Source organism: Photinus pyralis, unplaced genomic scaffold, assembly GCF_008802855.1.
Source record: "Photinus pyralis isolate 1611_PpyrPB1 unplaced genomic scaffold, Ppyr1.3 Ppyr1.4_LG5, whole genome shotgun sequence".
In the NCBI taxonomy this organism is placed as follows: domain Eukaryota; kingdom Metazoa; phylum Arthropoda; class Insecta; order Coleoptera; family Lampyridae; genus Photinus; species Photinus pyralis.
The window spans coordinates 5,341,878-5,365,323 of record NW_022170596.1 but is presented as its reverse complement, the minus strand read 5'-3'; the positions used below and the strand labels follow the sequence as shown (position 1 = coordinate 5,365,323).

The 23,446-nt window shown below is 36.6% G+C and overlaps 1 protein-coding gene across 2 annotated transcripts in view; it reads right to left on the bottom strand.

Annotated features, from left to right (window-relative positions):
• The window catches only part of LOC116171219, a 91,607-nt gene that overhangs the window by 39,566 nt on the left and 28,595 nt on the right, over positions 1-23,446 (bottom strand). For both annotated transcript variants that reach the window (XM_031487942.1, XM_031487943.1), the window contains exon 2: positions 5,016-5,162. In XM_031487942.1, the coding sequence (XP_031343802.1) occupies positions 5,016-5,162 (147 nt within the window). The remainder of the gene's footprint in view (positions 1-5,015; positions 5,163-23,446) is intronic.

The following is a 23,446-nucleotide window of genomic DNA, read 5'->3' as shown; positions in this document are numbered from 1 at the left end:
CGCAAGAGTTTTTGCCTAGAAAAGATATTAGTTTTGGGGTTTAACTGCAACTGCAAACGCGGGACGAATTGGGGTGTAGCAGTCATTTCTTTTGTGAGTTGCGGCTATCAGTTACGTAATCTTATATTTAAATTCAGAAAGAACACCAAGACAATGCATTTTGCAGTTTCCGCGACATTATTGAACAAATGACGATTTAGCTCTAGGTACTAACTTACCCAAAACAGATTCTCTGACGAAATTGGACATTACTTAACCAAACTGAGAGTACAGAAAGATCACAAAATATATTTCCTGTGCATCAAGTCAATGTGTTTTGCGGTTTCCCCGATTAAATTTGTGAAGTAATTGAAAATTTTGCTATACGAACTTAACCAAAATGAGTATGACAGGAAGACCGAAAATCTTGTTCTTGTGCATCAAGTTTACCAAAAAAACCAAAAATGAAATATGACAGGAAGACTACAAACTCTAGTTGCTTTGCATTAAGGCAATGTGTTTTGCGGTTCCACAACAAAATTGGTAACTGAAGTTGTTCGAACTAATTAGATGCTTGAAATGTTTTATTGAAACGCAAAACCCACGCCTCATTTTGAATGGCCAAAAAGTCATTAATCGCAGCGAAAAAAAATATTTTGTACGAGTATAAGGGCGCACATAACGCTGTCAAATTGATATCTAATTCTGTATTCATTTAAGAGTATAATTAATAACGTACCTGGACACGTTACACGGATCGCTAAATTTTGTTTGAGGCGTATGGACCAATACCCATCTTCACTTTGGAGTTTCCTCCTCGGTTTCCTCACTGCCAAAGTGTCAATTGGTTGCAATTTAAGTTTATTATGTTAGAGATAAATCATTTGGAAAACACGAACTCGAATTTAATTCCCAATTAAAGTCTTTGGCTATTAAGGTCGCTAATTTGAAATTTCCACCATAATTAAAATAATTGCGTCGAGATTAATTTCTTTAATTGCGTTAACCACAAAGTTAAGTATATGACAAGTTCTATACTCGAATACATAATGGGAAAGAAACTGTGTGATGTCACTACGTTTATTGAATTTGCCGTTCTTGGACGCAAAGCAAATTGTCGGGAATAGATCAATTTATCACTTAAATGTGTAAAGTTTAGAACTCGTAATTAGTACAGTTACTCTGCTAACAAATACATAATGGACGGCGATGTTAAAAAATCGCATTCAATCAAATTAAGATGTGATTCAATTTCCGCCAGTTTAGCATTTATAGGTAATTAGAAATGCATTAATCCGATCAGTTTTTGTAATTCCATTATTTAACGGTAATGACGGGAAGAGCACGAGAACGCCGACGCCTATGACCAGATGCCATGCGACACCATGAGAATATCCGCTGGGAACCGAATCTTTCTTCTTTTTAGTACGTATCTGTGAGCATCCCACACTTGGTATGCGAGTTCTTTGTCTACCTCTCTCTAATATATGGGAAAATATTTGCGCAAAAGAAGAGCGGCTGCTTTTTGCGCGAAGTCAAATTAGCTAAACCGGAGGTGCTAACTTTCTCCTTTCGTAATAAGCGCGAAAACCCTTTATTATCCGCAGGAGAAATTAAATCATAAAGTCATAAAAACGTATTAAAGGATGTAGTCGTTATACAAGAACAACTCACACGTAGGTACCTATCCTAAAACAAAGAGGTGAGTAAGTTCAAAGGTAGTATCATATTTCAGGACGAATTCCTACACATTCTCGTTACGTGTAATTTTAGTACCTACGGTGCGGAGATGATTCTACAAATTATTTCCATATACAGATCCAGTCCTAATTTATTACCAAAAAAATTATTCGCACGCAAAGGAAGCTTTCGTGTCTTGTCAATTGTATTCCGCGCGAATCTACGATACAGTAATGCATACGAAGCTAGATTTATATTGGTAATAAATATTGGCGAGTCAAAGGTCTCTGTTCCACACAAATACTAACGTATGATTTTGAAACGTTTCGCTATACCATATTTGGGGCCCTCGGTATAAAAGAACGTGCATCATTTCAATTTATATTCTTATAACACGATGGCTATTTGAATTCGAAATTAAGATAAACCGGAAACGGTAAAAATGGCCGTATATTTTATATTAACACACCGATCTAAAAGAGCTGCCAAATCACATAATCAAAACTTGCATTCGTGTTCAATTTGCATATAAAAGGATTTCTTAAGTTTGATACCTGCTTTTGTAACACTCTGTACAAGGCTGATACCGTAAATACAAGGTATGTTTAATTTAGAAACCAATATCTCAATCTCGGATAACTAAATATCTAGTAACCTGAGATAATTATTAATAAACGTGCGTGATAATATAATTGTATATTTAATACCACGTTTGCCAATTAACCTAATACTGGAGTCCGCACAATAGCGATTGATTGAAAACCGCTCATTTTATTGTTTAAAATTTGTTTTATTTTTAAAAACAAAAATAATATTAATACACTCACATCATAAAAACTGCACCAAGGTGTATTTCAACAATCTCATCTTAACCAATTTTACTGGGAAGTATTAATTATAACGATTTAGTTAGCTTATTTGGCGTCCATTTTGTGATCTTTGGATTTACTCATATAACGATTTAGATTCAATCAATGAAGAAGGGATCTATCCTATCAACAGAAAACAAAACATAATCTAATTGGAAGTTCATAAAAATACCAAAATCGCCTTCAATGAGCTCCAGAGTGGCATCAATTTACAGGAATGCGTTTTATTTCCTTTTTAATGTTCGAAAAATCAATGAACATTGGTTACCTTTCGACTAGTGCATTTTCCTCAAACCCGACTTTTAATCCGGCTCATATTCAATATTCCTTGAATTCCTAAAAATCGATTGGCAAAGGCTTGGAATCGCCGTTTCTTTTCGGTTTCAATTTACACGAGTAACAGAGTGACAAAACCATTACATAATGGATTTTTTCGAAAATTTCTCTAAAAAGCAACCAAAAAAGGTAGAGTTTGAAAAATATCAAAAAATTCAATTCCTTCCTTACCTTGTAAAAAAAAATAATTTTAGCACATTTTAGATCTGCAGACAAACCGAGAGACAAACTATTTGCAACAGTACCTACTGGAGAATAACAAAAAAATACCAGAGATTATTAGAAAATATCGATAAGGTTAACAACAAGGTTCTAATCACCGGTTCACAGAAAGAAACATTTCAGATTTTGAAAGTCAAATTTTTCGGATTTTTCTAAATTCATTTTTTTAGAATATCAGAGTAGATTCCAAACCAGCTCATTGTTTTTTGAGGAATTCAGACAGTAATGAATTTTACTATGATTAACATTTTATTACGTTGAAAGTCCCATTGGGTCACCAATACTATCGGTTACATTTTGAAATGATTAAAATAATGGATACATTTTCTAGAGTCTAGACAACTTAATAAAAAACAAAAGGGCAGAATAATGTTGAAAATAAGTCAAATAGTGTACAACAAATTTTGCAATATTAAACTCTTAACCCAAAGTCATCAAATATGGCTACTGTTGGGACGTCCAATTACGGTCATTATATGGAGGCCGTCGGCACATTTTACGAGTGACAACTTAACGCCTCTTCCATATTGGGAGCAATGCCCGATAAAATTTTGAAATTTGCACACTCGCCACTGTAATGTTTCACGCAGTTTGCAGTGAGTACGTGATGTCACATAAAGTGGGACGTAAGAGGCTGGGTTATGTCTAAACATACTAAAAAGAATATTGAAGAACAACAACAGAGAATAACAACCCATATGCACTTTGCTATTTTTTCAACATTGCACTCCATTTCCGATATTTCTGGAAAATAAGTGGGTTGCTTTGCTCTGTAAACCAAATACCTTTAATTCGCTCGTACTTACATAGCGATTGAACTACGCAATATTTCGGCCTGACATTTGTCATGGTTCTCTGATAGTATTCAGTAGTTCTCTCGGAAGAATCTACTTCAGGCGAGCAATTGCAAACGAACATTTTGAACATAGGTACTGATGGCTAATCTTTCATGGTGCCTCGATGTCAACCGGTATTTCTGGAATATTCGCTACAATACTTTTGTTACTATCGCTATATCCAGTATTCGCTGAACATTTTATGCGAAATGAAAGTCCTAAAAAAATACAGTGAGGAATTAGTTAAGAATAGGAAGATTATTAAAAATGAACTAATCACGTTTGTTTCATGGACAAGGCAACGTGAGAATACTAAGGACATAGTCCCAATTCGAAAGAACAATAAAATAAAGTTAAGTACATCGAAATGACTCACAAATACAATAGGATTATTTTGGTTGTAAAACATAAAAACTATAATAAATAAGAAAGACCCGTTTGACGTCCAAGAACAAGTAGGTGGCCGCCGCAAATTAACCAACTATACCTTGATGGGAAAGACGCAAGATTACAATGCGTGGGAATATTTTAAAACCATTTCCCGTGGAAATAGGCTGCCTTGTAAGGTCGAACTTCGGCCTTATGATTCTTTAAAATTATATCCGAGTAACACGAAAAACCACATTTCGCACGAGACGAGACGCTACTGAAAATGGACGAAATTGTACTGAAGATGATTTTGCGCACCTGACGACCTTGATATGGATCTTCGAAAACACAGTACCTACAATCGTTGAGTGAAAGCGATTCTTTCACTCAACGCTACAATTTAATTTGAGCGCTATATTTCTTACATTATAATTATAAGCAATAGGTTTTCTTGTTTTGAATTCGCAACTTGTCACTTGTCATTAGTGCCTGTTTTTTGGGGTCACAACCTTTTAGGACCACACCACACGTGTAGTAACGGACGTTCAATAATTGTTCTGGTGCGATCTTCGGTCTTTACAAGTTATAATGCGTTGTTTGGTTGCATTTTTGTTCGCAAAGAAATAAATTTTATTGGTAGATTTTCACATCCGCCAACCACTACCAAAACAATTATTGAACGCTGGAGTGATGGAGATAGTTATAAAAACAAGTAAGTACTAACCTGCGGATTAGATTCACTTAACGAAGAATAGCTTGAAGACCTACTTCCTAAGGGCTCTGGACTAAGACTCCCATAGGACGTGGTTGAACTTAAAGACACCGTGTCAGCTCTACTCCTGTAAGGAGAAAGCTGCACATGCTTCATCATCTGAAAATGAAAACTAAAATTAATTTGTGCACCGAAATAGAACGGTCGTCATCATTAAAATTTCTTCTTGTCATAAATGATAGACAAGGGCGTTATTATTAGGTGGTGAAAAACAAGTTTCGCTCCCTACAATACGGTCGAGACTTGCGGTTTCACAACAATGTTGCGGTTAATAAAAAAACGGAATGTGGATTATGTCGTTCGAAAAAGTGTAGTATTTGTTTTATAAAATTGTCCATATCCACCAGTAAATTACTGGAAGGAATAAGATACTTCACCCACGTATCAATAAAAATTATGTTGGTGAGCGTGGGTTAGGTCCTTGCTCATTTTTTGCGAAATTCGCGTGGTATTTCACACGGCTACCTGTTCGGTTCTTTGATTATCCGAGATTGAAATAAAACTCCTTTGCCGATGTTGCACAGGTATAACGGAGATTTCGGATGGTTTTTGACCTACCTCGACCTTACGGTTGCAGTTTTTATTTTAATGAGTTGGAATAGGTAGATTTGTAACAGGATCGAGGAACTCAATTGCATAGGTAGTTTACAGGGAAACTAGAATGGTGTCATTTGCACAAAGTTAATAAAAACTATTCCTTTTATAACTGATCGCTTAATTACTAGGGTGTTATGTTCAAAGTGTTAGAATCCGTTTGAAGAAGCTTAAGTACACGCAGTTCTTCTCTTTTCTCTTCCTCTTTAGAAAATAAACCATACGATGATGTCTTGATTTTGATTTTAACAGCACAGGTAAAATATGACGTTACTACAACAAATGTAAAATGGTATCTGTTGACCAACTTTGTAACCCTACAGTATACAATCAATCGCACCCTCCTAAACCCAAAGCAGGATTTCTTAGAAGAATTAGTTAATACAAAGAACAACGTATATTTCCATGAATTTATTTCAGCTACCGTAAAATCAGATGTGAAGCATGAGTAGAGAGCATCCTTCAAAGGTCAATTACAACCAACGTTTGTTACATTTAAATCAGTAAATAAAGCGCAGTCTTGCCAAGTCTTCTATCGTATCCCGCGAGGAGACAGAGATATTGACAATTTCAGGTGAAGCGAAATTAAAAAAATCATTAGATGCAGACAGTAAAAATGACTGGAACGGAAGCCGGCAACAGAAATTGAACGATTCATATTGCAGCGAATTTTCTAGAGTGACATCAGGGCGTCGTCAAGTCGATAAAGGATTAGTCACAGGCAATAAGACATGAAAGTCGATATGAAGCATTTTCTCCAGGAAGTATGATGTGCTTATTTAAATCTCTAGAAACTCTAGATGTTTCGTTAAGAAATGAGTGTAAAACATTTGATTTTGAAATTTTTCTGATAAATGTACGAATGTGACAGATCATTATCTTTCTTTTTTTGTCTTTTATCTCATTCCGTCAAATGTTTAGTATGAAGATCTCGAAATTAGAATAAAGTAACTGTTAAATAGGAAAATAATTGCATGTTTAGGAGCTCATGTAAATTCTCTTTGTGATTTTTGGTAAAAATGCAAGGCTAACGGTAACAAGAATGTTTTTTTACTTATTTCGTTCGACGGCTCTGGTTTCATTATTATTAATCTTAGAAAAAATCTTCCAAAGAAAAAGTGACATTCGTTGTGTCATTACTGAGAAAATATAGCAAACCAAATCACTCATTCTGTATTATTAAATACTTCATTTCCTACAACTTTTGTTTAATAATTCTTTTCTGGAGTGGATAATAACAAAGATACAAAAAATTAATTAAGAACAAACATCTGATATTTTTTGTATGCCATACTTTGAGTAATGGCCCAAATAAAACGAGGATTTCCATAAAACAAAAAAGTCTTCTTTTTTAGATTATTTTTATAGTAAATAATAAGAGAAAAACAATTTTTATAGGAATATTTACTTACTACTGCAATTCTCTCTGCAGTTAACCGTCTCTCTATCTGCTAGTTTCCGACATTCGTTTACTAAATAAGAAAAACCCACCCTGTATAATTAAGATTTCGTTAACTTGTTTTTGATTTAATGTTCACTAAGAGACGGCCCCATATAGCACACAAGGTACATACACCTATAGGGCCGGAGGGTCCACAAAATGTAGTTTAAAGGAGAAATAAATATGCTTCAATCCGATTTTTAGCGCATTTTTTTAGGAATTAAAAAAGATGTGCTATTGTTTCCGTGTTGTCCGTCCATCCGGACCCCTTCTGCGTTTTTGAACTACGTTTAGGGGAATAGAGTCCTGCATTTTTTTGAATAAGTAGCCTATACCATGAAAGTGTGCCAAACGGCCATCACATGTTCTTGTCTTCTTATGTGGAGGGGGAGCGGGGGGGGGGGGGTATATCATTTTTGAAAGTAACATGTGCATAACTTTTTCACGTAACAACCAGTTGATCTCAAATATTGCATTCCTTTAGTGGCAAATGAAACTTTTGAAATGGGCGGGGGGGGGGGGGGCACGATCAATTGGGCACCGGGGGGAGGGAGGGGGTATAAATTGATTTTCTTGTTCATGGTCAAGTGTCGCATTTGAATAATCAACTCGAGCGACGTATTAAAGACATATTTCTTGCGAGATTTGCAGCAATCCGTTTCCATTTCGTCCTTGCTTTTTGCGGGTCATTTAATTGGAAATTATATCAAGAACCTACTACTATTAAATCAATATTTAATTACCACACATTTGCATGTCTATTGTTACCAAAGCAGCAGCATGTAAAACTATTTTCTTCGTTCCTTACACGCAGTAAAGTTTCTGCCTTCGAACTGATTAGATGCAAAAGTTCTCTTTGTAACCATTACTTTTACTGGTTAAAGAGGGATTTATTGTTTTGCTTTTACCATAATATCCTTTGGAGTGGGTTTGTCTTTCTCTTTGATGTCTTCGTGACTCCATCGATAAACAATTCGAGATATGCTATATTATTACGCAGTATTTTTCTTAAGACATGTTTTTTAGGGTTTTGACTTCCTCAACTTGAATGATTTAGCAGTTTTATTTAAACGCGCCATTTTTGCAAGTGAGTGGATGTTTTTACATTACCGGCTGCGTAAATTCGACTTCAATTCTACCAACCAGTACCTGTGACCTAATTACATGGAGTTTGTTGAGCTACACTGCGTGATTTCTTCCAGAATTGTAACGATATATATACGACACCTTAAAGGTTAACGGATGTTATAAATTTCCCCGATACATCTGCTTGACTTACACTACCTGTGTCGTTGTCGAAGAATATACTTATCGATAAAGACCTTGTCTGCGATTACTTTTGTTACTACGATATTCATATCTGTTTTTGAAGTTACCGAAGTTTTGCCTGAAACCGATATCTACAATTTTGGGTCACGTTACGAAGAATCGGCTTATATTATCTTGTTTATGTTTGACTTGATTAGATTGCATTGCTATGCAAGAGAAATTTAGTTATGTGCGCATCGTAAAGTATTTTTCTTGAATCTGACGTCACTTTTATGCTGTTATATCCGGACTGTAAGGACAGTCGTTAATAGTCGTTCAAACTTTTGCTTTTGCTAGTGTAAAGTCATTCGAATTATTGATTATTTTTGAGTATTATTACAGTTTTAGTATACGATTTACCTACTTAGTGACGTTAGTATTGCTATTTCGCAATATTTTATGTGCAGTGCGATTTATTAACACTTTTATTTGTTTGTTTGTGTTGTTGTCTGTTACAGATTTACAGAACGCGCCCTTCTGAATTCAGACGACCATTTGACCAGAATTCGAAGGTAAATTTCTCGATTCCCTGATTTAACGTTTGATTACATATTGGTATTCGATACAATCGACTTAAGGATTATAGCTCGGTAGGACCTGCGGAAGCCGGTTTTGATATTAATATTTTCTCCGACTACATGTTGATTCTCCTTTTTAGTAAAAATTAATTCAAATTCAAATATTGGCATAATATAATAATAGCAGACCTATTTGTAATATTTTTGAGATCATTGATTAAATCAACATCGATTGTGACGTCAATTATTGTTTTTTTTTGTGTTCTATTCCTACCAAGTAAGATCCCCTACAAAGGGAAAATGCACTATTTCGTGCTACTACCTTTACTTTATAAACAAAAAATGTACTAAGCTATTTCGGTTAAAAAAATTGGCCTTATCTGCAAAAGAGTTGTGCAAATTTTAATTTTTAATTTTCTGAGGTGTGCGGACCCTGTACTCAGTGGCGGATTAAGGGTCTATGAGACCTGGGGCGGTTTTCAGAGTGGGGCCCCACCTGCCCTACTTTTCTAACCCATGAATCACAACAAACGAATAGAAAAATGCTATGAATGTGAATAAGGTTTTATTGATACATAACAAATGATGAAATCTTAAAATTTATTTTTCCGCGCTTTTATTCTGCTGAATACCGACCCGACGCCGTCGCCGACCGCCGCTCGCCTCCCCACCGGCCACCTCACCACTAGGTCTTTTTTTTTCTCTCTTTGCAGTTGCAACGCATCGGGGGCCTACTCTAGTGACGGGGCTCGGGGCGGACCGCCCTGCCCCCCCCCCCCCCTTAGTCCGCCACTGCCTGTACTCCCATCCAAATTCTACCCCAACGCTCTTTGAAACAGGTACTAGTAACATCGTTAGGTATTTGATTAATTTGTATTCCTTTAACCCTCACAAGTCACAACATAGACCAGTAAAGTGTAAGGGCGCAGGGGGAATTCATTTTAAGTTACTGCAGAGTTTGGTACGTAGCTGATTGAAACAGGCTGTGGGAATCTACGGTAATTTTGTTCCGGCGCTATTTCGTATTCTTCGCAAAAATGAAAGGACATAGAATTATGAATACAGTTGGATCACGCTGCGTATTTACCGCTATTGGTCGCGTCAGCAGAGAGATTACCGAGATTTTTTGAAACATTCGTGCACGTTCTTGACTTGTTTGAAATACATTATTTTTACATTTATGTAAATCCGTTCATTCATTTTTTGTTTTTTTAAGCACCTGTGTTAATCACAACAAAATGTGATGGTATCCAAACAAAATATTCCAAAACAGTTGTATTCGTATATCGTGTGAACATAAACATAAACTTTGAACACCTTGCTCGTTTGCTATCGAATTGTGAGTGCTTACGTCACAATTAATTAAATATTTAATATTCTGAAGTAGATTTCTGTGTTTATATCCCTGAGAATCAAACCAGACCACAAACGAGTACTGAGCCAATCTGTGAGAATATTATGATAAGAGATTAAGGAGAACTAAAACGTAGAACCACGTTCTAATGTAAATAACAACCTAATCTGCAATTGCAGTAAACAAATAGATAGAAATAGGTATTGCGGTACATCAGATTCAAAAACGCTACTGACGTACTTACAACAATTACATAAAAATGTCTTTGTTCATAATTTGAAATAAGTTTACTTTATTCACACCGTAACTTTTCCACGTTTGTATTACGAACGGAAATTGCCATATACATAAGACTTTTCAACCTGAGTGAGGAAAGTACGGGCATTACGTGATGAATTCCAAGGATTTCGGTCCATATATTCACAAACAATATTGCAATTACCTACAATAAGAACGTTTTAATTCGCATTCTTCACCACAATACTGTCATTTGTGGCATTTTATTCCTGTTTGTGTACACTTATTGATAATTGAATACAGGGTGGGCAAACTCCAAACTCAAACGTGCTAGTATAATAACAGCATGTGTATATCTGTACATAATATAAATATTTCGGGATTCTACATTGTTCTGTCTTGTCTGGTGAACTTTCAAAATTGAGCGAAGAAGTAATTATGGGAATCGGAAGGTTGAGTAACATACAGCCTGATGAACCTACGCCACAAAAACATCCTCGTATACTACTTACAGCAGGCACTCCCTCGAGAACTGGTAATTTTTCTTCTTATTGTCGGTCCATATAAAAAAGATTTAATATCCGATTAAAATATGTATACAGTACATATGTGAAAAGTCAAGTTCGGCCAGATATGTTAATTAATTCGGTTGAGCTGGTAGCGGCATGTAAATAAATTAATCGGCAAGACGCGTACTTCACACTCGTTGAACATTTATATAATTGCAATTACTCCCGTTTGCGGCCTGCGGCACGATCAAATATTTAGTACCGTTAAATGGTTCGCCGATTGCGATTTGCATAAAATAAATGAAAGTATTTTCGTGCAATGAAACGCAGTAGCTACTTTCGTTATCATTTAACGGGTCTTTTAAATCACCACGTTGCACAGCCCGCACAGGTTGTTATTAGCACAGAATCGTGCAGAAATAAACGATTTAATAACAGTGTAATACTCGAGCTCGTTATGCGAGTCTACAGACAATTAAAGGTTAATCCCAGAAATGGCTAATTTACACATGCGGTGGGAAAGTGCATACTGAGAACGGTTTTTGGTGGTCAGGTGGAGGTGGATTACGTTATTTGGTGTTGGCGATAACGACCAGAACCAAACGAGGACCACCTGCTCGCGTACCCACACAATTTTTTTGTGAAAAGTTGATGTAATAATCGTAATATATTGATGTTTCAAAATTGCAATAAAATCAGACGCCAAAATTAATAGTTGAAAAGGGAAATATTTGCAAATCCCATTTTATGTCATCCATTCGTTAGCCAATAAATCACTCGCATGCATATATTTTTGATTATTTTTCACTTTTAGTTGTCGACCAATCAAAACGCCGTATTCAAAGGTACTGAAAAAATTATTTCGGGTTTTTTGTTCTGCCAAATTTATCACCACACCGTTGCTATGCGCAACCAAACTTTCGGGAAATTACTACTGAAAATTTGTAAAGAGGTAATTCTAGTCCATTTCATAGCTACCTTTGGATTCCATTGAAAATATGTGGCAACTTCGATCTTTTTAATGAACAACAGACAGAACGAGCGTCTTTTCCGCAATTTTTTTTTTTTTTTTTTTTTTTTTTTTTAAGGTGCAGCTCATCAACTACTGGGTTATTAGTGCTACACGTTAATCGTTAATCGCAAAACGAGTGTACTACTTCGGAATTATAGTAAGAAGAAATAAGGTAAGAACAAGTTACACATATATTCACGTCTTCGGGTCTGTGAAGACGACTTACTTGAACACACACAAGATAAGACCTCGGATAGAAGGAAACAGGTAGTAACAAAAGGTAAGAAACAGAGGAAAAAACCTAGGAAAGAAATACATGTACTATTTCAGTTTTGAAAAACCACAATTAAACGACGTTCATCAGAATTCTTTGTCCAATCTAGTAATCCTAGCGAACAGGAGGATAGTTTTCTGGTTATTTGGAGACAGTGCTTCTTCCAGTGTGAGTGGCACCCGTAACGCTCTTCTTACATTCTGGTACCTCGTGCATTCTAACAATAAATGAGAAACGGTGATTTCAGTGTCGCATAGGTCACAGATATCTGGTGCGGCTTTTTGGAACAGGTGGGAGCGAGTGACTGTAGAGTGGCCAATTCGCGCTCTGGTAAGAAAAATCTCCTCTCGTCTTGTTCCGATAGCAGGCCATGGATCGACTTTTGCTTTTACGCGTCGGAGTTTGTTGTTATTTTGTTGATCCCATACTCTTTGGAATCTCTCCCACATGGACCTTCGAACTTTTATTTTGATATCCTCGGCTAGGATCATGTTGTGGGACTCTCCAGAAGTTGTCGATTTGTTAGACGTTTTGTCCGTACGTCCGGAGCCACTTCACTTCTGCCGTCCTGGAATTTTTGCAGTAGGTAGCCTATACATTGCCAGACGGCCATCAAATTTCGCTGTCTAAAAGGGGGACCCCTCCACGAATATTCTGAGATGCTCTTTTTGAAAGTAAAACGTGCATCACTTTTACATACGACAACCAATTGGAATTGGTTTCAGATTTTGCATACGTAGGCCTTTAGTGGTGGCAAGGTTTTCGAGTGAGAGGTAGGGGGGGGGGGGTTAACACACGTTCTACCCTTCATGGTATTCATAATGAAAGGTCTCATCCAAATAAATTGGTTTGTACAAACTATAACTTTCCCGGGCGACTCTTTTTCGAGATCAATGGGCAACGGATTTGGGTGTAATGCGCCTCCTGCACTTATAACCCAACCATTTACTAAGCTATTTCGGTTTTTAAACAGATGCGCTTTATCTGTACAAGAGTGGTATACAGTCATAATAGCAAACAAGACCCCAAATTTGAATATACCATGTGGAACATTCAGACCCATGCCCAAACAAACTCGTAAATCTACCCAACTCAACACAGTACAGAGTGACTGAAATGCGTGGCTCACCATTGGGATCTCCGTAACGGTGAGAGATACAGTTTAGGTTAAAGCTTGTGAGTAAAAAAACGCATTTGAAATTTTGGTAAAATCTTTGAAAATAACTGAGATATCACCGAAAAACTGAAAATGTCAAATTTTGTTTTCATTTTCCCTAGCTTAAACGGTCTGAAATGCACAGTTCCCTTTAGCACTTTTTTTCGAGACGATCCGAGTCTGTTCCTGATCCTTCTATGGGCACTTTTTGCTGAGAATCTGAATCTGTTATCAGAATTTCAATAACACGGTAGATGTAGAAGCTACAGGCTTAACTTTCTTATTTCTTATGGACGCCGTATTGGATTTTTACGAAATGCGAGAGGTAAAAAAAAAGAAAAATAATAACGCGTCACACTTCAAAATCAAATGTTTTACATTCACTTCTCAACAGAACATCCACGGGTAACTGGATCTTGGTGAATCAACATTGCTATGATCGCGATGAACTGCAATAAAATTCTTGTGTTGTCTTTTATTTCATTCCGTAAAAATCCAATATGGCGTCCATAAGAAATAAGAAAGTAATAGCCGAAAAATCGTGCCCGTAGGAGGTGCTAACGGAAACCGTCCATTTCCGACCATTTAAGATAGGGAAAAGTGAAGCGAATTATATTTTCAGATTTTCGGTGATTTCGAAGGATTTTTCAAAAATTTCAAATTCGATTTTTAAGTCACAAAAAGAGGCAGTTTGCCCCAATGGTGAGTCACGAATTTCAACCACCCTGTACATATTATATTTTATATTTTTATGTGCACTAAAGGATGGTTTGTTGGAACCTGTAAACAAAAATCAAACATTGAAACAAAAATATTCGATGAACTTAAAAAATTACAGCACTCGCAATAGACGAACCGTTATGTAAGGGGAGGTCTTTATCAAAAACTTCATAGAAAAATACTTGCTTGACAGTTCCAATTTCAACGCCGAAGTAATAAACAGTTCGCGCTGTCATAATAGGTGTATAATTATGTGAATCATAAATAATACTCGTATTTTAACTGTTATAAATTAATCCGTTTCAAGACTTTTATAAATTTATTTATTTAATTATAAATAAATAAATCACCTAATTAAATTTACGTTACAATAACATTTAAGTACATAAAATCGTAGTGCCCAATGTTTAAATTAATTAAGTTTATGCTGGCGCAGATTAATCTTTTGTGTACACGTACACTAACCCGAATTATTTGAAATTTATGGTAATTTTTTTGAATCAATTTTTTGAGATGTTTTCATGTGTGCGTTACTCGCTTTTACGAAGAAAACAAGTGCAATTTTTTTCGATACATGCCGATATCAGTGGTTTCCAGAGGCGGTTACCCCTTTTTAGCGCATTTTTGCAAATTTATTTGTAAAAAGTAGCTTTTAATCTCACTTTGGCTGGCTGGCTGGCTGGCAGCAAATGTGGGCGCGTAGAAGAACTCTTGTACAATGGCAACGGGTGTACGTGTATCTACAAGTCCGTGTAATTTGTCAACCTTAGGGACAGGGCTACATGATGTGGGGTTGGCGACATCTGGGCGTCATCCTCGAGCGTAGTTTACTAACGTGCAGGTTTTTCAGTTTTTTCCTATCTTCTACTACAGTTTTGGTCCGATTCTTTTCAAATTGGTGTCGTCGGAAAGATGTTGTGAACGCGCACAACTCCTGCGGAATTTTGTTTTTTGTCCTAGGGGCGAAATTAACGACCTTTTTCAAGGCGCGCGCGCGTCTTCGAGAGGTAGTCAACTTCGGGCGCCTTTTACCTTCCGTTGCGAATTTTGTTTTGTTTAACGTTTCATAAATCTCGAATCGTTGTCTCTCTTTCTCGTGTCGCCAATAGAGCTTGAGTAATGAGAAGTGCCCCAAAAATTAAGTACTATCTTGTGGAAGGTGTTTAGCGAAATCCACCAAAATGTGAGTGTAATATAAGTATGCACCGAAAAAGAAAATGTGGTAGCCTCCGACAAGATCTAACTGATTTGGGGCGAACGGGGCGTCGGAAGTGGGTACCGTCAAAGGGAATATGATAGCCCCCGACAAGATTTTACTGAGGGTGGAGTCAAAACTTAAAACGCGAAATGCGAATGCACGCGGAAAGTGGGAAGCGGGTACCGACAAAGTGAATGTAGTAGCCTTCGGCAAGATCTTTTATTGATGGTTGAGTCAAAAGTGGCTAATAGAATACTGATCTGCCACACAAAAATGCGCTGAAGTCCCTTCGATCTCACACGAGGACTTTGATAATTTTTAATTCGAACGTATCTGAGTAACTAAAAATATTAAGCACAGTCTTCCTTGTTCAATAGTAAAAGCGTTGAGTGAAGAATTACTCAATGGTAAAAGTGAAAAACGTCGGAAGAGGGCAAACTTAATGGAGAACTTGCAATAATAATAAAAGTACTATAGCTTTCAGGAAATTGTGTATCGAGGTGAAAAAATTTCTCTCGTGTCATACCTACTCTTATGTACCGTACCATTGGCTATAAATCAAACGCCCAGTCATTCGGATACATTCCGTGAAATTATTCATATTAATTGCCGGTAAATAAATAATAAGCGACAGGGAAAGTGCGACGAACACAACCGAGTAAAGTACTAAGATATAACAATTATTTCTCTTAATTACCTAATTGAAATCGATTGGTTTAATTAAATTAAAAAGCCATTCGTGTTTGGGCAATAAACGTATTGTAGGTTGCAGTCTACTACTACTACGGCGGGAAGGGACGTTCGGGGGATGCACAAAATAGGTGCGCCGCCGTTGCCCTTTAATGGAAAGGTAGTAATAGTGTGGTGTATTGTCCATAAAGCAAATTAGGTGGGTGCGCTAGCTAACATCATGGGTCGTTTACCTTTTTGTTTATTTTTACATTGACTTCTTTTTTATATTAGGAACAAATGCACTGCAAATTTCCAGCGCCAGCCACTACACTTTAATAATCTACAGTGTTCGCCAGAGTTAAAATGCAGGCACGATAAATAACGTGATTGACCTCTTGCCGCTACGCGATCTTTGACTGGCGAAGTCTTCAAGTTTAATTTATTTTTAATTAGTAGGGTTGACCCGTAACAAAGCGCCGTTGATAAATTCGACCGAAACGAGACCAAGTGGAAAGAAAAATTTCGACATTGGGTGGGCGTTATTAAAATCTCCGACAATATTTAATGTGAATGCATAATGTGTACCTAATTAACGTGTTAATTAAGTTTGGGCAATTTAGGTTGCATTCTACAGTACTACCACGCTAGATATGTAAAAATTACATCCAGGTGTTAATCTCAGTTCTAGTGGTATTGTAATAGTCGAAAGTAGGACATAGTAAACATGTATCGTTGTCTATTGAAGACAAAAACAGCAGTAGCGGAATAAAAAACTAGAAAACCATATGATTTACGCATACAGCCTGCTCTTGAAAGAATTAGTTAAGTGGTGTAGGCGTTTTTGTGTTATACCGTCTTATGGACATGGATCAAGAATACTACAGTTTGGGCTTTTTACTAGTGATGTTTTTACCATTTTGTTTCATCGTAAAAATCATCATTGATTTGAATCACAAGTCTGGTTAATTGCATAAAAAAATCGGTGAAATACTCAAATTCAACTAGTGCAAAAATGTGCGGAATTATTAATTCCGTCCAGACAAATATAGAGCAAGAAAATCGAAGCTCGAGCGGCTGCTAACTGGAGATGTGGATGACTGGATGTAGTGATTCTTGTATAACCGCCGCGAATAAAATATTTTTTTGCCAAGTCAGAAAGAGGAAAATGGTAGAGTTTCTTCCCAAGAACTTCAGAAATTGTTCTTCCGTTTGGATCCAATTCAACTCAACCAATTTCAAGAAGAACACCGTTTGCTGAGTTTATTAAACAAAATCCTTTAAAAAGGGTACAGCAACCTCTTCTCCAGTTTTTTTAGTAGCAATTAAAGACGAGGTTGGAAAAATGATTTTATTTATATCCTGCACGACTGGATCTTATAGTGAATGCACGACATAGCTTTAGCTATAGAAAGATTATCTTTGTTGTGTTTAGTTTTTTGTTCTCGATGCGAATGGCAGAAGCTCTTTACCACAGAAAAACGTTAGAACTGTACAGGAAGGAAATGAAACAATCCGCAATTAACCGGACTGCAAAATACTACTACCCGTAGAAAGGGGAAGTGGGTATATTATCAACGTAAACGACACAAGAATTTTGATAATAGAAAACAGATTATGAGATTACGACATAACTGGGAACACGAGAAACAGGATCAAAAGGTTCTCACAGTTTTACCCAACATTCAACGCCAGTCTAAAGATAATTAAAAATTTTCTAAATTTTTAAAATTAAATTTTTGTATATACTTCCATAATTTTATAAATGTTTTTTCTCTAGGAAAACATTACTTTGAGTTTCTATGTACACTTCGGGCAAATTTCCTGGAAAATTACTCCGATAGGTATTCTCGCATGAATGTTATGCACGGGTGCACCATCCTGTTGAAAACACGTTTCCAACTTTTGTTCTTTTTGTGTGCCGAACATCGGTATATTTGTAATAGAAAATGCTACTCAATACCGCCATGCCTGATCACCGAGAATTCCAATATACGAGAGTTCTGTTCTGTATTGGCAACATGTCGCAAAGATTCATCAGCGATATCTTCACGTGTGGACCGAGAACTCAAGGTATTGTATCGTTTATATTCTTTGGTGCAGTATTACGACTAAATTGACTAATACACGAAGAAAAATCGTATTCCCTTTGCTTGTGAAGATTATAAGAACAGAATAATTTCGCTTTAAACAATCTTGCGTTGTAGATTGCCGCGTACTTAATAATTCTACGTAGTAGTTTTTTTAAGGTTTATTTAAGCTACGGGTAGCTATATTTTGCCATTTATACAAAGCACCTGTTTTTTTTTAATTGCATTTATTTTGAAGGTACACGAATGTGTTTTTCGTTTCCTTTTCAGCTGCCTCATCTCAATTTACTCACTTGTATTTTCTTCCAGAGATTAACAGAATAACAACTGTTTCGTTATTTATTGTTTTAATTACCTTCCTATATTTCTGAGACAACGAACAAGAGCTAGCCACAAGAAACGAATAAACTCCTGTAATTTTCGAAAGATGTCAGCCGGTTTTTTAAGGCACACTCTTAGAAAGTAAAGTAATATATTGATGCTAAATTTTACTACATTTTTTGATTATCGATTGTTAGAAAGCAAGAAGGAATTTAGAGGGCGTATCCAAATATTACTCATGGTTTAAAATTTTGCCGTTCAAAGCAGTTTGGTGGATTTATTTGTTGTATCCAAATTTTAAAGTTAAGAAGTGGGATAATCAAAGGAAAAGGGGTTCGATTGTTTACGGCCCTGATTTTGTAAATGCGTGTGAAAGCTTGAGGCACCAGTAAGTCGTGGCACAGGACCCAATTATCTGGAATTACGGAGCGATTTTACATAGGTTACACCTGTGATTATCAAGCTTGTTACGTAGAGTGAGTTTTGCCCACTAGAATCTGGTCAACGTGGAATTGGGTTGCTTGTTAAGAAAAATCATGTGGCCATTGGTGGAAAATGTGTTAAGCCACGGAATAGGTGTGAAATAATAGTCCAGCAGCCGCCACCTTGGTTTTTTCAGTGATTAATAACAGGCTGAATCTTCGTGAGTAGGTTGGGTTCGACAAGGCGGTCAAGTTTTTCGTCTGCGAAAATTCTCAATAGATCAACTTCACGTAGCCGCGGATTTTTTCAGGAATAATTTTTTGCCTATGCAGCGAATTATTATTACAAATTGTTCAGCTATTGGAGTAACATTTTGGGCCGTGATAAATATAAATTTATAGAGTACATATTTAGGATTGGTTAGGAAATTGTATGTAATTTTTAAAATGGTAGTATATCAATAATTGGTACCTAATTTCCTGAATAAGAAAAAATGTTAGTGACTACTCATGAAGATGGTAAGGATAATAGTTTACTTTCTATTCGCGATTCAGATTAACAACGAGCCCGCTGGTGGCAGCACATTGTAATTACTATTGGTGGTATAGATCGCCATTTTGTTTATGGCCATAGCTAATCAATGTTCTGGTTTTTACGGCTTATACACTTGTAATCAATGTTTTACGCCTTAAAGAGCCAGGATAGTTTGAAACTTCGGATTTTACCACGGTACTTTCAAAAATTTTAAATGTGACCAGTGCAATTATGCAACTAACAATAAAGAAAATTTGAGAAATCATCGTCTAACGCATATTTCCAAAGTCTTTAATTGTGAACAGTGCAATTACACAATCAACAATAAGGATAAGGTAAAAAATCATCGTCTGACTCTAAGATTTTTAAAGTCTTTAATTGTGAACAGTGCAAACACCAAAAAATAGAAGATGTAACCGTCATTGTTTGACCCACTTCACTTTGAATAATTTTCTACCACTGCTATCAGTGTAATTACGCTACAGTTAAGCGTTCGCTTAAAGCATCATCTATTGACACAAACAACCTTCTCAAACATTTGATTTGTGAACAGGATAATAATTGCGCTACTCACAATAAGCACAACTTAAAACGGCATCTTCACATTGACGAATGTTACGTATACTCTGTGCGATTAGGTATGCGACAAAAATAGTAAGAAAAATAGTAAGAAAAAGTCATTTATTAAAGCAGGACACATCGAAAAATACCATTTGTTTAAAACTGTGGTCAGTGTAATTGTGCCACGAATAGTAAGGATGTTTTAAAGCATAATCGACGTAAGGGAATGTCGGCGAGTTGTACGAGTGTGCTAAAAATTGAATGATAAATTGTGATCTTTATTTTTAATTAGAAAATTAAGTTAATTGGCTGTTCAAGCTAATTTAAGATAGCTTGGCGTTCTAAAGAAAAACGTCTTTCAAGTAGGATAGGATTAAGAGGTTATATTTTCAAGTCTCAAAAACGACAGGATAAACTCAATTCACTTTCAAATTAGTACAATTTCACTTAAAAACCTGCAAGAATAACCCAATGTTCACAAACCGCTACCACCAGCGCTTCTAGTGTTAATTTGAATCGCGAATTAGAGTGCAAAATTGTATTCCAACAAGGCCTTTTATCATTTCTGCATAAGAAAAAGTTCGCGGCTCCGTTTGAAATAACTTTTCTGGGGTGCAATATTTAATTTGAACGGGGCATAAATGGTGCCTAATTATGCATTCGTTAATTAATCGCAAATGACCCTGTTATCTCCGCCCATCTCAAAATGACCACAAATAATGTGGTGCACATTTTTCGCTTGAATTTAGGAGAACAACTTGATGTATGTCATTTCCAAAAGTATTCGTTACATTTGGTTACTAATTGCAAATAAGTTCCATTTCTAGAGTAGACATGGAGCAAGCAGCCGAGAGCAATAATTTTCGTAGAATAGGTTTGGTACCTTTCTGATGGAATAAATTTACTACCGGTATTTGTAATTTAATAATTGACAATGTAATGTCTCCACATAAATTGATATCGCCTACAACACAATAGCCATAGCCTACATTTTGTCTTTTAGAAGGTGTTTCAACTAAAAGTTCAATGCGAGGTGATCATAAAAACATTAATAAAAACAACGCGAACTAAAAATATCGTCGAAGTATAAAATTCTAAAAAAAGGAGTGCGCTAAATTCAGATCCGGTCCTTTGTTCAAACGTCTACCATAAATTTAGGAATGGGTTTCGAAACGTAAATATTTTATCACATTTTCAACAAGCTCTTTGTTTCTCTCACAAACAGCAGCCAAGCTGTGAGATATCCGGAAAAAATAATATTCTTAGGTTATCTTCCGGGGTCCTCCGCGTGCTCTTTTAACAATACGAGTCCTTCACAAATACAGCCGGTGACAAGAAAGTATAAAGTTACAACACAGCTCGGAACAAATCGTATGTTCTTTTAACAAATTACCATTGCCTACAAATAAACTAACACTTCCTTTTTAATCTACGAAAGACAAGGGGGGTTTAAGGTTAACTGTTCTATAAAGATACACATCAAAAGGTCTAAAAATAAAAGGCACCGATCGTTTATACAGGGCGATCTGCTAATTACCAGAAGCCAAAATGGGTCGACGTTATCGATTGTAAATTTCTTTAATAATTATAAACCAAGATCTGTCAAAAAACGTAATGTTTCGCGTCCTTAAAAAAAATTAGGTAAAAAACCACTTGAATAAATTATGTAAGCGTGGTGACCAATTAGTGTTGGCATTAGCGTTTCCTCTTTAATCAATTAAATTGCCCAATTCCGGTGGTGCAACAAATTCCTCCAATTTGTGCGGATTAAAAAATATATGCTACAAACTCCCACGGGTTATATAACGCCCGGTGGCAGGTATGTATGGGGCCGCAAACGGAAATACAAAAGGCAGCCAATGTAACAATTTTACACTTTAGAATCGTGGAAACGGAAGTGTTGTCTTGCGGAAATAGTATCGGCGCTACCGATTATGTTTCGACGAATCGGTGACATGAGGAAAGGGGCTGAAATTTTCAGCGGAAAGCGCTTAACGCAACGCTGATCGAAATCGTTCCGAATAGAAGATTCTCTCCGACGGGATTTATTGTTGGAGGATGTGAAGCGGGTATTTGTGGTCGAGTTTACGGTTATAGGTGGCGGTATAATCAAGTTTTTATTTGAACATTTTTTTATTTCCTGCTTTTAATAAACCAAAGCGTAAATCTATTGAAAGTTTATACTCAAATTATAAACAGCGACATATGCACCACAATGTTCCACGCTTGACGAAATATTTAGCAAGAGAACCATTACATCTTTCATGGTCGATTCAAGGTAACATCAACCGGAGGTTACATTGTCTACAGTACAAACATACACCGATAAAAACCTGGTTAACAAAATCCAGACAGTCTGGATACTAAACAAGATACGAAGAATTTTTGCCACCTAGCTGGTATTCGGAAACCAGACTTTTGATCCGGCTCACATTGAATAGCACTGATCATTGAACTCGTAGAAATTGATTGCCGAAGGTTTGAGATCGCTGTATCTTTTCGATCTCGAGTTAGACGGGGAACAGACAGACGGACAAAACCATCACATAGATTGCTGAAAGCGCAGACAAAGTTTCGTACAAATTGGAGTATATGCATAGGTTATTGATGTTTAGCTTTCAGGAAAATAATTAATGGGAAGGGGGGGGNTACCTCTTCTGGAAACATGGTAATTATGCATAGCCCAGGCATTTTAGGTTTTGACCCTACGAAAAATAACGTAAATCTGAAAGTTGGCACAGTTGTTCTATTTGATGCTCTGAATAACATATAAAAAGTCCCAAGAGTTCCCATGTCGGCTTCCTTGAAGTTCGGGCTTTCGAAAGTCCGAACTCTTGAAATCTGCACGACGTCACTATAATTATAGCCTAGCGGACAAACGGAACAAGTCCCAGAGTCGCGGGAGGGCTTAAATTAAAGGTTAGTAACCAGGCTATCTTTTGATATTTTTTGCAAGTGCCAGTGACAACTTCCGGCCAGACAGGAAGTGGGAAAAGACCGCGAAACTTGACGAAAAAATCGGTTTTTGTTTTTTGTTTGGACATAGGTGCGATTTAGCGTCGGATATCGGAAAAATGACCAAAACAAATGTTGTAGAGCGTAGTTTTAACTTTAAAACCGTACCCTTTGCGTTGAAATCCGACCAATAGGAGGGGAGCTACAAACCGTTAAGTGCGATCCCACGCGCCGCTCGCCGTTGCGTGACTTGCCTGAGAGGTGCACCAGATCGACCAGATACGGTTGGCTTAATAGCGGCGCATCTCCGACTTATTTGTATTTCGACTGTGAGCGTTTTAGACTTTTGGAAAGTGTTTAGCGCGTAAATTTTGAGGGAAACTGTACAGTATTTTTTTCTAAACAAAACAATCCATATTAAAAATTGTTGAGTAAACTTCGTCGTAAAACAAAGACAGGTTCGCTGTTTTAATTCGACGTTCCTTCTCCATCGGATTCTTCGTCTTCGG